General features: G+C 33.4%; 3 protein-coding genes and 1 pseudogene across 3 annotated transcripts; all 4 read left to right on the top strand.

Moving 5' to 3' along the window:
- The first annotated feature begins 1,044 nt into the window (after positions 1 to 1,044).
- LOC132945847 (uncharacterized) lies at positions 1,045 to 3,771 on the top strand. The gene is made up of 2 exons (XM_061015638.1): positions 1,045 to 1,795; positions 2,808 to 3,771. The coding sequence occupies exons 1-2, from the start codon at positions 1,314 to 1,316 to the stop codon at positions 3,547 to 3,549; spliced, it is 1,224 nt and encodes a 407-aa protein (XP_060871621.1). The 5' UTR covers positions 1,045 to 1,313; the 3' UTR covers positions 3,550 to 3,771.
- A 197-nt stretch (positions 3,772 to 3,968) lies between these two features.
- On the top strand, positions 3,969 to 9,271 carry LOC132944811 (uncharacterized; annotated as a pseudogene).
- On the top strand, positions 9,073 to 16,253 carry LOC132945846 (uncharacterized). The gene is made up of 5 exons (XM_061015637.1): positions 9,073 to 9,208; positions 10,825 to 11,572; positions 12,166 to 12,237; positions 12,411 to 13,064; positions 14,870 to 16,253. Exons 4-5 carry the CDS (start codon positions 12,559 to 12,561, stop codon positions 15,684 to 15,686), a joined length of 1,323 nt encoding a protein of 440 aa, XP_060871620.1. The 5' UTR covers positions 9,073 to 9,208; positions 10,825 to 11,572; positions 12,166 to 12,237; positions 12,411 to 12,558; the 3' UTR covers positions 15,687 to 16,253.
- On the top strand, positions 10,699 to 11,915 carry LOC132944808 (uncharacterized). The gene is made up of 4 exons (XM_061014319.1): positions 10,699 to 10,703; positions 10,825 to 10,986; positions 11,047 to 11,572; positions 11,883 to 11,915. The coding sequence occupies exons 1-4, from the start codon at positions 10,699 to 10,701 to the stop codon at positions 11,913 to 11,915; spliced, it is 726 nt and encodes a 241-aa protein (XP_060870302.1).
- Positions 16,254 to 16,853: the final 600 nt, after the last annotated feature.

Raw genomic sequence — 16,853 nt, 5'->3', positions numbered from 1 at the left:
TTTTTAATGCATATTTGTAGTCTTATAGTCCATATTATTATTTATAGCAAATATATTTTTTTTCATCGTATTTTCACGTTCAGTGACATAATATCGATAATATTACGACCAGTCTTTATTGCCAAAATTCAGAAAATAAGATGACATACTCATATGCGATATATTTATTTATATAAAATATAAATAAATATAAATATATATAATTATTTTATTAATATAGTTATATTCGTTATTTCCAACAGGGCCAAGAGTGAGGAATCAGTGAAGTTCAAGGAGACAGTTGCTGATGTGAGAGTGACGCAATAAATCGCAGACGGCGATTGGATCTTCCATCCCAGCCACCATTTCATAAAATTAATTTTTTTTAAATATTTCATATTAATTCAAAATATAAATAAATAAATTTTGATTTAAAACTTTAGTAGAAAGTACAATAAACACCTTTAATTATTTAAGTGTTAATGAAAAAAATATTATAGAAATATTTCTTACATAGTACTTACCTACATTATACAAATTACATAATAAATATCTACCTTATATCTATATATAATATCTTCATTATATCATGTTCCGGAATTAAATATTGATAATCAGATTTCCGTCAGAGAACTCTAATCTGATATTTATCACGATTATAGTATACATTTTAATTTTTAGTTTTACTGCCATTTAATTATTGCAGATCATATTATTTTCAAGGTGTGGCTCTTACATGTAGATATATGCATAGTTATTTTCCAATGACTTATGGAATAATCATATTTTAATAAGTCGATTAAGTATTTAAGTCCCGTATAATCATAAATGTATATTGTAAACATTTACATTTAATTGATTTTTAAGTATTTTGTATAATACTATAAATATGTATGCCGAGTAGGTAAGTGTTATTTATATTGTTATTAATCCTATATTAGATAAATCATATGATTGATATGAACAGAGGGCAGGCATATTTTTATAGTGTTTCATGTTAATCCCTAATTGATATGAAATAGAAAACTCTGTGTCCTCACCCCGTATTATTCAAATCATTAGACGAACAAATAAAACATTAATTCAATGGTGATGAATATTGGTCAAACCGTTTAAAATAAAAACATTTTAGTCAAAAATAAAAAATAATAGTAAATTGACAACCAAATTTGTTTTGAGTTACGTCAATTGCCATGTATACCTATACAAATTAGAAGTGAAGTGCAAAGATAATAATATAGTTAATTATATTTTGTTATTAGCTAAAACGAATTAGTAGTCAACAAGAAATAAGAGAGTTAAGTACATATTGTGATCGAACAATCATTTTAGCAATGGATTCTTTATTGCGAGAAGAACTGCCAACAATTGTAAGCAATGGTGCGTTCGGAAAAAATCTCAAATATGTATCATTTGAATTGGACAAGGATCACGTCGGACAGGATCAGTACATGTCAACAGTATTATTTGGTACAGTCACCACATCTGATGAATCACAACATCATGTTGTGGTAAAGTTGAAACTTCGAGATGAAAAGATGAGAATTAAGTTTAAACTCGACTTTCAATTTCACAACGAAATTACTATGTATGAAAGAATTATACCATTCTTGTTTGAATGCCATCGATCTATGGAGGGTGTCGGGGACTGGCCAACATTGGCTAAATTTTTTTACGGTCGTAATAAATGCGGTGAGTTTTTTGAAAAAGATTTAATAGTATTGGAGAACGTTAATCCTTTGGGATACCGATTGAGCAAAGAACGCCCGTTCCTTGACTATGATCACCTTCTAATTGCGTTACGAGCATTAGCCAAGTGAGTAAATATAATGATACTTTGGAATAAAAACAAATTCAATGTTGTGTAAAAATATTGAAATCTGAAATGTTCACATTAAATCGAAATATGTGATTGTTTGTATATTTTTGGTTATGCTCAAATGTTCAGTATATAAAATAATTCTCTATTTAATATTGGATGTAGATTATAAATTGCATAGGTCTGACTATAAATAATCGTATTATTTTTTATATATTTTAAAATAATACTATTTAATGCCGTAAAATCTATATATATATAATGAATATAAAAGAATGTTTGTGTGTGTGTGTGTGTCTTTTATGCACTCCTAAAAAGCTTTACCGATTGCGATGAAATTTGGTACAGAGATAGAATTAGAACTCTGGAAAGAAGATAGGCTAATTAAAAAAGGGTAAATTCCAACCCGGGTAGGTGGTTAGACAGGGATTATGTGATTTACTATGAACATTTTTGTTTGTAAATAGTTGCTATTGGTTTTAATAATAATCATTATTATTAATGCAATAAACCTTTTGGTGCCTTGGTACTTCTATGTATTTTAGTATAAAATGTTTGTTAAAACACGGTTTCAGTGGACCAATTTTTCGTATTGTTTTTTCTTGTTTTTCCTTATTTTGTTTTTATTCTTTATCTGTACATACAAATGTGTGTTTTTTTTTATTCATCAGATTTTAGTAAGGTTACGTTAGGTTAGGATGTTGAATTAAGTAAAAACGATAAACTTAATATAGCTTTGATACATAGATTATAAACTACAAACACTATAAACCACACGGGGTCCGCGACCTACAACAGGTAGATTGCCAATCTGATAATACACTGCTGCGAATTCCACGAAAAACGTCGGTTGAGATGTCTATACATTAAAATCTAATATAATTTACACTTAACAAAACATTGCTTCCACAGCGTGTTACACCCAAAAAGATTTGAACAATCAGAAATTTTTTTCCTGGCGATGCCGGTCAATCTGTTACTATAATATAAATATTTTATTTTCTTTCAGGTTTCATGGGTTGTCATACACGGCAAAATACAAAGACCCCGATCGATTTCAAAAAATCACTATGGATATCCGGGATACACAATTTGATGTAGATGGAAAGTGGTTATTTAAGAACAACGCATTAAGTAGATTCGGTAAGCGAGGAGTCGACCAACTACTTGAACGTAGTGGTGACCTTTATCGGGACAATGAGCACTTGCGACGATTTAACGTGCTCATTGGTGATGGAAACAACTCGCTGAGACGAGCGATGATTCCTCGAGAACCATTTTCCGTCGTGTGCCACGGGGATTTCAACCGGAACAATGTGTTGTTCCGGTACGACGAGGCGGGACATCCGGTTGATGTGTTGCTGTTTGATTTTGGGATGCCTCGTTATGGTTCTCCGGCGTTAGATCTGTCTTTTTTCTTCTACATGAACACGAGGCAAAACTTGCGTGAAAGTCGGTGGGATGACTTACTGAACGCATATTGCTTGACTTTGGCGGAATCCGTACCGTCCGGCGTACGCGTTCCGAACAGGGCCGAACTGAACTCCGAAATGGCTACGTTTTCTTATTATGGCTTTGCAAACGCATCATTTTTCTTACCCCATCAGTTAGAATCAAATGCCATTATTAATGTGGAAATGGAAGAAGAAGAAATATTGGAGTTGTTTTTACGGCTGGGTGGTGACATTGGGTCGGATATAGTTGCTGACATTGTCCAACACATCGTCGACATGGAGTACACGTACCTGTGATATTGATATCGGTTCGATTATTGTTGGGTACTCACCATAGTATATAAATTATTGTATGCAGCTGTGCCCGATTAGGTGGTCATATAGTGTTTTTCTATATTATATTTTTCATTATAATGTACCAATGTTATCTTATTTACATTTTGAGTTAAATAAGTATTAAATAGATATTGAGTTTTTGATGAAAGGGATTAAAATAAATAAAATATGTATAACTGTTTATTTTTTTTTGTTAAGTATATTAAAGAGTATATTAAGCTTATACTGAGAATTCTGTACACATGTGTTTTTATATTTTCAAAAACAATATTTAGCACTATAGCTCTTTTTCATATTTAAACTATTAAAATGTTTAACCAGAATCAAATGGCAAAGGCTAGAAGGCTAAAACATTTTATAAAATCTAGTTATTGTGATAAAGTTGTCGATTTAAATATAACTGCTGTTTAATTTACGACTTATTATCAGCATCCATAATTTAAATGACCTATTAAAATTCTTTAATATAAAATTAACGGATGGATCAAATAAAATAGTATGATGTGTGCACAGTCGAATTTTAAAGTAACAATGTAAGTAGTTTCGATTCCATTAAAAAAACCAAACCTAATCAGATTTCTAAGCACAACGTTATCGGAGACTCAAAAGTTACCGGTAATGAAACTACAAACGCGTGCCTGTACTTGAATAGTGCTTGGACGATAACCTCGGATCGCTGTAACACTTTATAGGTCAATGTCTAAAAAATAATATCAGGTGTTTTAATTACACTCAAATTATATCAAATTATGGCTCGTAATCACTGTAATTCAACAGAAACAATTTAAGGCAACGAGGTCTGATTTCAATTCCCCAGTAGAAACCTCGACGATACGCACATCAGTACGCGGTCCCCTCAGTGCCACTCCGACAATTCGAACGCGTACACGGCGACGACGACGACAACGACTGATCGTGTAACTGCGGCTGAACGCGATGGCGGGGAAGGTGGACGAAACGATAGCGGATATGACCACGGCCGCAGCGTTCGGGCCGGACATCCAGCTCGTTTCGTTCGAACTGGAGCGGCTTCACACCGGACTGGACAGTTCGCGTCGTGCGTTCTGTACGGCACGGCCACCGTAGACGACCGCGACGGTCGACGCCACGATCATCGGCTCGTGTTCAAGTACAAGCACCCGACTCTCGAAAAGCGGGAATTTTACAACAACGACAGTCAGTTCCACAATGAGACACTGTTCTACGAACGTATCGCTCCGTTCCTGTTGGCCAGCCGCGGCGCGCAGCGGAACGGCAACGTGACCGCGACACCGACGCTCTGCCGTTACTTTTACGGGCGCAATGATTGCGACGAACAGGCGCACCGGGATGTGATCGTCTTGGAAAACGAATCCGTCCGTGGATATCGGACGGCGGTGACTAGCCACAGGTTGACTTTAGATTTTGACCATCTGACCGTTGCACTCCGGACACTGGCAAAGTGAGTTACCAAAATAATCATTGAACGTGTACCGTGTACTTGAATTGAACGCATTAGGTGTCGGTGGTATACGATTATTTTATTTACGGCTGACTTTTGTTTTAGATCTTGACCATATTATTATTTATTATTATACTGTCTGTACAAATGTGGTGGATCTGAATTCAACTATACACTAATTTAATATGATATCTCAAATCCTCTTATTTTATTTCGGTACTTGCGTGTTATACTATGAATCATTTTGTTTCTACGTGAATTCGTCCTGTTCGTTTGACCGAAACTTCGATATTTTGATTTATTAGTAATTACATACTGTGGGTCAGTGCTCGAATCGGGAAAAAATAAGTAAAGGAGCTTAATCCAACGATTTAAAAACTGCGTTTCAAGGGCGCATTTACTCAACACTGACTCGTGGGTGCCTTGCCCACCTACATGCTTCTGCCTTACGTACATTTTAAATACCACTTTTCAGCAACACATTTTGAATTCCAAATAGTTATGATATATTTTGATAGGAATATCTACATCTTACATTGTTACAGTAGAAAAAAATAATAATAATAATCTACCTGTTTATTCAATATACTAAATAGATACTTAACAAAATTAATAATTATTGTTTTTAATTCAAAAGAGATCACATATTTTGATATGTATAAAAAATTCAAAAATTCAAAAACACTGATAAATGATAACCATAACTGAAACTGATAACATTTCATTCGAACACAATTTAAGATAGAGCTAGCACACATCAGTATCTGAGCCTTAGATAATATACCTGTTTATGATCTATGATCTGTGAACTACTGACTATATAGGCAAAACACAGGGTTATATTATAATTAATTAATAAACTAATATCAAAAATAATTTTGATATGAAAAATAGTAAAATTTGTTATAAAATTTACATTAATTGAAATTCACATTTTAATAAAAATTATTTTGGAAATTAGTTTGTACCGTCCTCCCGTCTAAGTAAAATAAAATAGTAGGGGATACACAAAAAAAATAAAAATAGTAGGGGAGCTCCGTTCCCTCACACACCCACAATTCGAGCACATCTTATTATTTGTTTTCGGTACTTAATTACTGCGTATGAAACTATGAAATATTTTGTTTATACGTGAATTCGTCCTGTTCGTTCGACCGTATCTTCGATCTTTTGATTTATTAGTATTTAAAATCAGAGTAATGTTAAATGCGTAAGTAAAAATACCAATAGGTACACTGCGGCATAGTCCAATAAGTTTGATGATTTTTAATTTATAATAACGATATTATTATTATTATCAAAACCCATAAGACAATGATATACCACTATTTGAATCATATTAATAAAACTGAAAAAATGTATGATATTTTATACTGAAGAATTGTTTCATAATAATATTATACATTATACATGGTTACTCATTATATACTAATGATAGGGCCTAATCTATTGATGTAGTGATTAATATATGATAATATAATACAATGATGATTCAATGATTGTTACATGGCAATTATAGTTTTAATTAAAACATCACCAATTTATGAATAGATATTTTTATTTTTTATACACATTTATTCATTTTTAGTAATTATGAATTTTGTTAGTAAAACCTTATTTAAACATCCATCACAACTGTATAAGTATAGTAGTTTTATTTACTTTGAGACTCTTGAAAAAATATTATTGTTATTATTATTACATGACCTATAGAAACCTCTCATGATGATATGATTGTTTATTATAAATTATAATATACAACTCACCTATTAATTAGATTGTATTGTATTTATAATAATATTTTGAAATATATTAATATAAACTTTCATTATAAAATAATAAAAATATATTAATTGTAATATAATACTTACATAATATATGTTATAATGCCATTATACTTAATACTTTATATGGTATAACTAATCAAACTACAGCAATGACATTATTTGAAATCTTTTATTTAAGACGACTTCTAGGTAAATATTAACCCAACCTAAAAACGAAAGCTACTTAAATGAGTTAAATGTGTTAATATTTAAAATGTAGGTTTATCACATATTATATTTTATGATGTATTCGTATTATGACTTTTATGAGAATCAAATCAGTTCTTTGATAAAACGTCATTCATTTAACTACATGTACATTTTTGTTTTTTTAACAAATATGTGTTTTTAGGCTAAGATTCAACATTGTTTTTTTCTGACCGTTATAGTCGCTAGGACGTCGGTAATTAAACTATAACTACAATTACATCGATTAATCGATATTTGGCTAAATCCAGCAATCGTTATTCAAATATATCGATTATTTTCTTAACGATTCCGTATTTTTCATTTCATATGCAATTACAACTAAACATTAAAATAATATAAATAAATAGTATTAGCCAACAATGCACATGCCTCACTAGTATTTAGTTATCAGATTTTGCATAACAGTACAAACCCTATTTATTGACATATAAGATTGTTTTGTGTGCGATATTTAGGATATTTAAACAATGATCACCAAAAACATATTTACATAATTTTATGATTCACTATTTTCCAGTGGAGTGGAGAAAATATCAAATTTTTTTTGATTTTGAATATAACATATGCAATGCTATAAGCATTAATTATAAATAATAAAGACAGCTCACTGCAATATACAATACGCTGTGCAGAAATTATTTCCGGCAGAGAGTGGTAGGTCATTATTTTGTATAAAAATAAATATTATTTACAATTGTATATGTAAGCAATACATTTTATCATCTAAGTACCTACTCTTAGTAATATGATAACTGATAAGTATATTTTAACTATATAAGTGAAGCTATACAATTTTCATCGATTTACAAACAAATAAAATATGGTTTTAAATATTTTATCTACAGTATAATATTATGATATATTATATGTTCGTGTTATTGTTTTGACCCTAATCGCATTAAATGAGCTCATAAGTTCATAACACATAATATAGGCGGTACTTTAACAATTATATCAAACAAATTACCAATACAAAATAATATTGTGCCTAAATTATTGTAAAGTAAATTTAAAAAAAAAAAATTAAAATATTTAGTTTTCATATGTTCTGGAACACATCATGTAAATTCTATAACTCACGAACCTGGTAATATTTTGTATAGATTAATTATAAGTTAAATAAAAAATCAAAATTTAAATATCAAACTAAGTGAATACATGGAAAATGTACTCTTTAGTCGTATACGTATTCAACACAGCGGATATTATAGGTGTACCGTGTACAAATTAAAAGTTAAGCCCGAGGTTTCAAAATTGGAATTTTTATTTAAAAAATAGACTTAATTATTTTATAATAAATTACCTAATATATTGTTTAAGAATCTGCCGGACCAAAGTAACTTATAATAATTGTTATCAGGTTATAAAGTATTTTGTACCAGACTCCAATCTGATCCCTTATCTCAGAAAATACCATACTCGTCGACTAAACTGAAACGACCAATATTTTATGTGGCTGTTCACAGATTTCACGGGCTTTCCTACAGGGCAAAGCACGAGGACTCAGTGAAGTTCAAGGAGACAGTTGCTGATGTGAAAGAAACGCAGGCTAAAAGATGGCCTCGTTGCCGGTAGTGGCTGCGGTGAAGTCGATTGGATTAGCCGGTTCCAGACAGAACTGTTGACTGATGCTATGCAATCGTTGAGACGCATAGTCGTTCCCGTCGAACCAATGACTGTACTGTGACTGTCACGGTGACTTCAATCGGAACAATCTGCTGTTCCGGTACGACGACTGTGGTCGGCCGGTGGACGCTCTGGCGTACGACATGGCCACCATCCGGTACGGGTCGTCGGTCCTAGACCTGTCGTTCTTCCTGTACATGAACGCGGACCGCCAGACCCGGGACGATCACTGGGACGAGTTGCTGGACGCGTACTGCGCTACGCTGGCCGCGGACGCGGGCGACGTCCTGGTGCCGGGCCGCGATCAGCTGGACGCCGAAATACGCGCGAATACGGATTCTACGGTCTGGTTCACGTGTCGTACTTCGTAGGCGTTATGTTGGAGGAAACCGCTCAGGTGGATGTCGATGAGTTCTATGTTGCCGATAAATTCCAAATGTTGCGCTTGTATTGGTCTCGTTTGGCGGTGACCCGGCCACTGAATGTGTCGCTGACGCTGTACAACACTTTATCCGCTGTAAGTACGCCAAAGCATCCGCCACCAACACTGCAACCAATGCAGACGGCCGCGGCATACTGATAGAAATATGAATATAATGATGAATTATGATAACTATATTGCGAATGTCGAGACATTTTTTTGTTATTATATTATTTTTACCAAAGATTTCTCTAAAAAAATGCTCAAAATATTACACACATGACAGGTTGTTAAACAAAAATATATTCAATTATGTTTTTGATCTGGTTACAAACAAATTTCGAGATCGGAAAAACCCGTCGTCGTAATGAATGTTTAACGACTTTTGTATTAAGTTTGACGAACTAAATTTATATTTTACAATATTTCAGTATGGCATTGAAGATTAAAAATTAAATTATATAATCGAATATTAAGACGAAAACATTATCCGTGTTCCCTCGTTGGGTTTATTCGATGTTTAAATTTAAAAAACTAATTACAAGTAATTTTAAATTGTTTAATACTGACTGAGCAAATCAAATTTTCGTTCGAATATACCTCCCGACTTCCTTGACTATCACAATAAAATTATATTTTATAGTTTTTTTTTTCACTATTCATTGTAAATAAAAAAATAATTTTTTCGTAAAATTGGAATATAAATATGTGAGCCATACTTTTTTTTTGCACAAATCTAATGTGCAATATTGTACAGAGAAATTATAATTGAAATATATTTAAAAATTATGATATAATAAAACTAAGTACTAAATCTAAAAAAAAATTAATATAATATGTAATATTACCAGTTGACCCGTGTATTCACCCATTATAGTGACACTTTCATTGGAATTAAAATTTAAAAGTTCATATCAATGTATACGATTATATACAAAATTAATATCAAAGTATTCCATATTGTGACATCTTATTCATAAGCCATTTGCGTTAAAGGACTCTAATTAGTAGTTCTTCATGATAGAATATATTTTAATTTTAAGTTTTGAGCCACGTAATTACTGCAGATAACGTTTTTTTGAAGGTGTGGCTCCTACACCAAGAGATATGCTCGTATTCCAATGACTTATGGAATAATCATACTTTAATATATCAGTTAAATCCGGTATGATTATAAATGTATATTGTAAACAATGCAATTGGATAAAATTTTTTAATAGTACTATACGTATACACATTAAGTATGGTTCTCGTTAATTTATGACGCTTTAAGACATGCGTAAATTCATTATTATATAAATCATGATTGATATACATAGTGGGTAAGCCTATTTTTTATAGTGTTTCGTGTTCATGTTAATCCCTAACTGATATGAAACAAAAAACTCTGTATCCTCACCCCGTATTATTCGAATCATTAGAGTGAAGAAACATAATAATACTTTTAAATAAAAACAAATTCAATGTTCTGTAAAAATATTGAAGATATGAAATGTTCACTTTCTTCACAAATTATTTGACGGTTTGTACGTCTTTAATTACACTCAATATACAATATAACTTTTCGTTTATTTTATTTGACGTGAATGAGGTTTGACTATAATCAAACGTAGAAACTGAAGTCTGACACATTGTATTATTTTTTGATGTATTTAAAAATAATACGATTAATGCCGTGACAAATATAATATACATATTTGATTTTCTTTCAGGTGCCATGGGTTGTCTTACACGGACAAATACAAAGACCCCGATCGCTTTCAAGAAATCATCATGGATATCCGGGATACAAATTTTGATGTTGATGGACAGTGGTTATTTAAGAACTACGCGTTAAGTAGATTCGGTAAACGAGGAGTAGACCAACAACCAACGTAGCGGTGATACCTTTATCGGGATAACGAACACTTGCGACGAATTAACGAGCTCGACAGTGACGGAGACAACTCACTGAGACGTGCTCTCGTTCTCCGAGAACCATTTTCCGTCGTGTGTCACGGGGACTTCAACCGGAACAATGTGTTGTTCCGGTACGACGAGGCGCGACATCTGGTCGATGTGTTGCTGTTTGATTTCGGGACTACTCCTTATGGTTCGCCGACGTTAGACCTATCGTTTTTCTTCTACATGAACACGACGCAAGACTTGCGTGAAAGTCGGTGGGATGACTTACTGAACCCATATTGCTTGACTTTGGCGGAATCCGTACCGTCCGGCGTACGTGTTCCGAACAGTGCCGAACTGAACTCCGAAATGGCCATGTATACTTATTATGGCTTTGCACACGCATTATTTTACTTACATCATCAATTAGAAACGAATGCCATTGAGTTATCAAGTTCAAAGGAAATTAACGATGAAGATGTTTTGGAGTTATATTTAGAGGTGGGCGGTGACATTGGGTCGGATATACTGGCTGACATGGTCCAACACATCGTCGACATGGAGTACACGAACCAGGTTTGTTTGACACAGACTACTATACATTATTGTAATTGTATGCCACTTTGCCGATTTGGAGTTCATCTTTTATTTGTATTATAATATTATGTTTTTCGTTATAATGTACCAATATTGTTTTATTAAAATGTCGAGTTATATAGGCTATATAATACTATATATACATATAGGTAACGCTCTGTATAGGTATAAATTATGTACCTACCTATGAATGATGAGTAATTTAACTAATGAGTTTTTAACCAAAGGGATTAAAATAAATTAATATTAATAAAATATGTATTGCTGTTTCTTATTTTTTTTGTTTAAGTATTTTAAAGAGCTAATATTGAGAACTATATAACTATATGAATACATGGGTATTGACATTTTCGAAGACTATGTTTAGCGAAGTTGTCAATTTGAATATAACTGATATATTGTATCGCACATACATCCGTTTTTATGTATTGTAACAATTATGATTATTTGATGTACAAATTAATGGATGGATCAAATAAAAAATCTGTCGTGCACAGTCGTATTTTAGAGTAACAATGTAAGACGTTTCAGTTGATTAAAAAATCTAATGTTGTAATTTGAATTCTTCTTAGAAAAACTCACGTCGTTGGTCATTCCTGATCAGATTTCCAAAGGCAGTATTATCGGAGACGCAAAAGTTACCGGTAAGGAAACTACAAATGCGCGCGTGTACTTATATAATCGTATGATAACCTCGGTCACCGTAATACCTTAAGGGGCAATGTCTAAAATTATAAACTAATCGCAGGCACCAGTTACTCTAAAAATATATTAAACTATTGTGCGTAATCACTGTAATTCAACTGAAACTGTTTAGGGTGTCAAGGTCCGATTTAAATTCGCCAGTAATTACCTCGGCTGTGCACACTTCAGTGCACGGTCCCGCCAGTGCCACTCCGACAATTCGAACGCGTACACGGCGACGACGACGACAACGACTGATCGTGTAACTGCGGCTGAACGCGATGGCGGGGAAGGTGGACGAAACGATAGCGGATATGACCGCGGCCGCAGCGTTCGGGCCGGACATCCAGCTCGTTTCGTTCGAACTGGAGCGGCTTCACACCGGACTGGATCAGTTCGCGTCGTGCGTCCTGTACGGCACGGCCACCGTCGACGACCGCGACGGCCGACGCCACGATCATCGGCTCGTGTTCAAGTACAAGCACCCGACCCTCGAAAAGCGGGAATTTTACAACAACGACAGTCAGTTCCACAACGAGACACTGTTCTACGAACGTATCGCTCCGTTCCTGTTGGCCAGCCGCGGCGCGCAGCGGAACGGCAACGTGACCGCGACACCGACGCTCTGCCGTTACTTTTACGGGCGCAATGATTGCGACGAACAGGCGCACCGGGATGTGATCGTCTTGGAAAACGAATCCGTCCGTGGATATCGGACGGCGGTGACTAGCCACAGGTTGACTTTAGATTTTGACCATCTGACCGTTGCACTCCGGACACTGGCAAAGTGAGTTACCAAAATAATCATTGAACGTGTACCGTGTACTTGAATTGAACGCATTAGGTGTCGGTGGTATACGATTATTTTATTTATGGCTGACTTTTGTTGTAGATCTTGACCATATTATTATTTATTATTATACTGTCTGTACAAATGTGGTGGATCTGAATTCAACTATACACTAATTTAATATGATATCTCAAATCCTCTTATTTTATTTCGGTACTTAAGTACTGCGTGTTAAAATATGAATCATTTTGTTTCTACGTGAATTCGTCCTGTTTGTTCGACCGAAACTTTGATCTTTTGATTTATTAGTAATTAAAATCAGAGTAATGTTAAATGCGGAAGTTGAAATATCATTAGGTACTGCAGTGTAGTCTAATAAATTTGACAATTTTTTTAATTTAATATAATAACGATATTATTATTATTATCAAAACCCATAGCACTTATGAAACCACAATCGCGAGTTAGTATTTACTACCTTGGACGTTGGAATGGCAATCGGAGTGCTTGTGATTTTTATTTTCTATTTGTAAACACTGAATTGTATTTTATTTAGGCCCTATTTTCAATCGTCAGCTCAAGCTTACAACTGCAGATTTAGCTCGATATCATGTAGTTTTTTTTTTATTAAAATCAGATGACAGCACGATATACTGTAATACGAAAGTAGTAATCTATTTTCTAACTTTACCATTATTATTAATACTGCAAATTAAATTAATACTATTATTAATTGTATAACTTCTACTTGTAAAAATTTACATTTAATAATATATTTTTTTTTTTACCAATCAATAATCATAGACTTATAATTATACCTTGATATACTTTTTGACGATGACAATAGTTTACTTATACCATACAATGTATGATGTACGACAGATTTATAATTTATTTATAATCAATGATATGATATAAAAATCATCAAGTTTTTAATTTTAAAAATATACCAAATTTGTCAAATATTTTCATTAATTTTTCATATGATTTTATATGTGTATAATACATTTTATCGTCTAAGTATTCTAAGTATTATGACAAGTACCTTTTAACTACTTATATAAATGAATCTATATAATTTTCATTGATTTACAAACAAATCTGCTCCTTAAAATTAAAATATATTTAAACAATAATATACTGTTTCACGAAAATTCCAATAAATTGATGTATAGTAATATTATACTCTTAAATATTAATTCATATACAATATAATATTATGATATAGGCAATACGTTATATTTTCGTGTTAATTTTTTGACCGTAATCAAAGTAAATAGAGTTCATAAGTTCATAACATAATAAACATAATAGACTTTATCAATTAAACCAAACAAATTACCAATACAATATAATATTGTAACTAAATTATTGTTATACAACAATATTGAAAATATTTAGTTTTAATATCTGTATTCTGAAAGAGCATTTAAATTCTATAATTCATGTATCTTGTACTATTTTTACGGATTAATAATGTGTTAAATCAAGAAACAAATATCAAACTATGTAAATACACGTACAATTTATTCATTACGCCTTTAACAGCGGATGTTTTGGTATATAAATTTAAACTCGTAGCTAAGCTTAAGGCCAAGGTTCAGACTTGGACATTTTTAATTTAATGACAAACCTAATTATTTTATAATTGCCTAATAGGATCTGGCGGACCGAAGTTACTTATAATAATTGTTATCAGGTTATAAAGTATTTTGTACCAGATTCCAATCTGATCCCTTATCTCAGAAAATACCATACTCGACTACACTGAAACGACCAATATTTTATGTGGCTGTTCACAGATTTCACGGGCTTTCCTACAGAGCAAAGCACGAGGACTCGGTGAAGTTCAAGAAGACAGTTGCTGATGTGAAAGAAACGCAATGGTCCGAAGACGGTGAGTGGATTTTCCATCCAAGCGTACTCCAGGGATTGTTTTCGGTGGCCTTGGACAGGCTAAAACAACGTCATGTTGCGGCTGGTGGCTGTGGTGACAACGAAGTGGAGTGGATTTTCCGGTTCCAGACAGAACTGTTGACTGATGCTATGCAATCGTTGAGACGCATAGTCGTTCCCGTCGAACCAATGGCCGTACTGTGTCACGGTGACTTCAATCGGAACAATCTGCTGTTCCGGTACGACGACTGTGGTCGGCCGGTGGACGCTCTGGCGTACGACATGGCCACCATCAGGTACGGGTCGCCGGTCCTAGACCTGTCGTTTTTCCTGTACATGAACGCGGACCGCCAGACCCGGGACGATCACTGGGACGAGTTGCTGGACGCGTACTGCGCTACGCTGGCCGCGGACGCGGGCGACGTCCCGGTGCCGGGTCGCGAACAGCTGGACGCCGAAATACGCGAATACGGGTTCTACGGTCTGGTGCACGTGTCGTACTTCGCAGGTGTTATGTTGGAGGAAACCATTCAGGTGGATGTCGATGAGTTCTTGGATGCCGATGAATTCAAGATGTTGAGTTTGTTGCTCAGAAATGGTGGTGAACCGGCCACCGAATGGTTCGCCGACGCCATTCAACACTTTATCCGCTGCAAGTACGCCAGGGCACCCGCTCCCAGCACCGTGGCCAATAAAGATTGCATACCGGACGATATATTATAAATATTTTTACTTTTTTTATTTTGACTGTTGGTTTCTCGAGATAAATGCTCAGAACATTACATCCACAGGTTGTTAAACAAAAATGTATTTAATAATGTTTTACATCTAGTTACAAACGATTTCAGAACGACCCGTCGTCGTCATGAAAGTTTAAAGACTTCCGCTTTTCGTTTTGTGCGTGTTCACTTTTATGTGCCAAATACACTCAGTGTTTATAGTTAAGAGTAAGCTACTATCACGCAATCATTTTCTCCGTTTTCCACACACACATTATAGGTACTTTTATATTTCACAATATTCCAGTAAGACATTGGAACTTAAAAAATTTACAAATGTACCTTTATAATTTAATATTTATACGATAACATTATCCATGTTCGCTTTTCGGGTTTACTCGATGTTTAAATTTTAAAACTAATTCTAAGTAATTTTAATTTTTTAAATTAACTGGTTGTGTCAAATTTTCCATTGAATATACCTCCCGACTCTCTTGAATATCATAATTATATTTTATAGTTTTTTTTTTTTCATCATACATTGTAAATAAAAAAACATTTTGCCGTACAATTGAAATATAAATATGTGAGTAATACTTTTTTTTGCACAAGTCTAATGTGCACTATTGTACAGATACATTTTAATTAAAATATATTTAAAAATTATGATATTATAATAAAGCTATAAAAGTTAAAACTAGTACTGAATCTAATAAAAAAAAAAAATGAGAGAAACTCTGTAATGTAGAAGTGAAAGTATTACGAGACATTTTTGTGAAAAAATGGTAAGTGATAATAGCCAATAATTTTGCATAGGTACGCATTAGTGTAGGTAAGTAAGCTTATTTTATAAACACAAGTAATCATCAAGTAAACACTTATCATCATGGTCGATGATGTTACAAGAGAAAACACGGATTACACAATATTTCAAAGATCGTTCACATCTCATACATAGATAACCAAATTATGTTTGTCATATAAAATGCCTAGATATTACTCCTTAAGAACACCAAGCATCCGTCTGTGTAACATTTAGATTTTAAGAAAAATTATAAAGGCAATCTACTTTGGGCTGTCGGTCAGTGCCTAACCTATAGAAACATATTATAATAATCCACAAGAGTATCATAATAATATGGTAAACAATGACGTATTTAATAAAAAGAAA

This window comes from Metopolophium dirhodum, chromosome 5 (assembly GCF_019925205.1).
Source record: "Metopolophium dirhodum isolate CAU chromosome 5, ASM1992520v1, whole genome shotgun sequence".
NCBI classification, from domain to species: Eukaryota; Metazoa; Arthropoda; class Insecta; order Hemiptera; family Aphididae; genus Metopolophium; species Metopolophium dirhodum.
The sequence above is the reverse complement of the archived record's forward strand: the minus strand, read 5'-3'. Positions and strand labels throughout refer to the sequence as shown.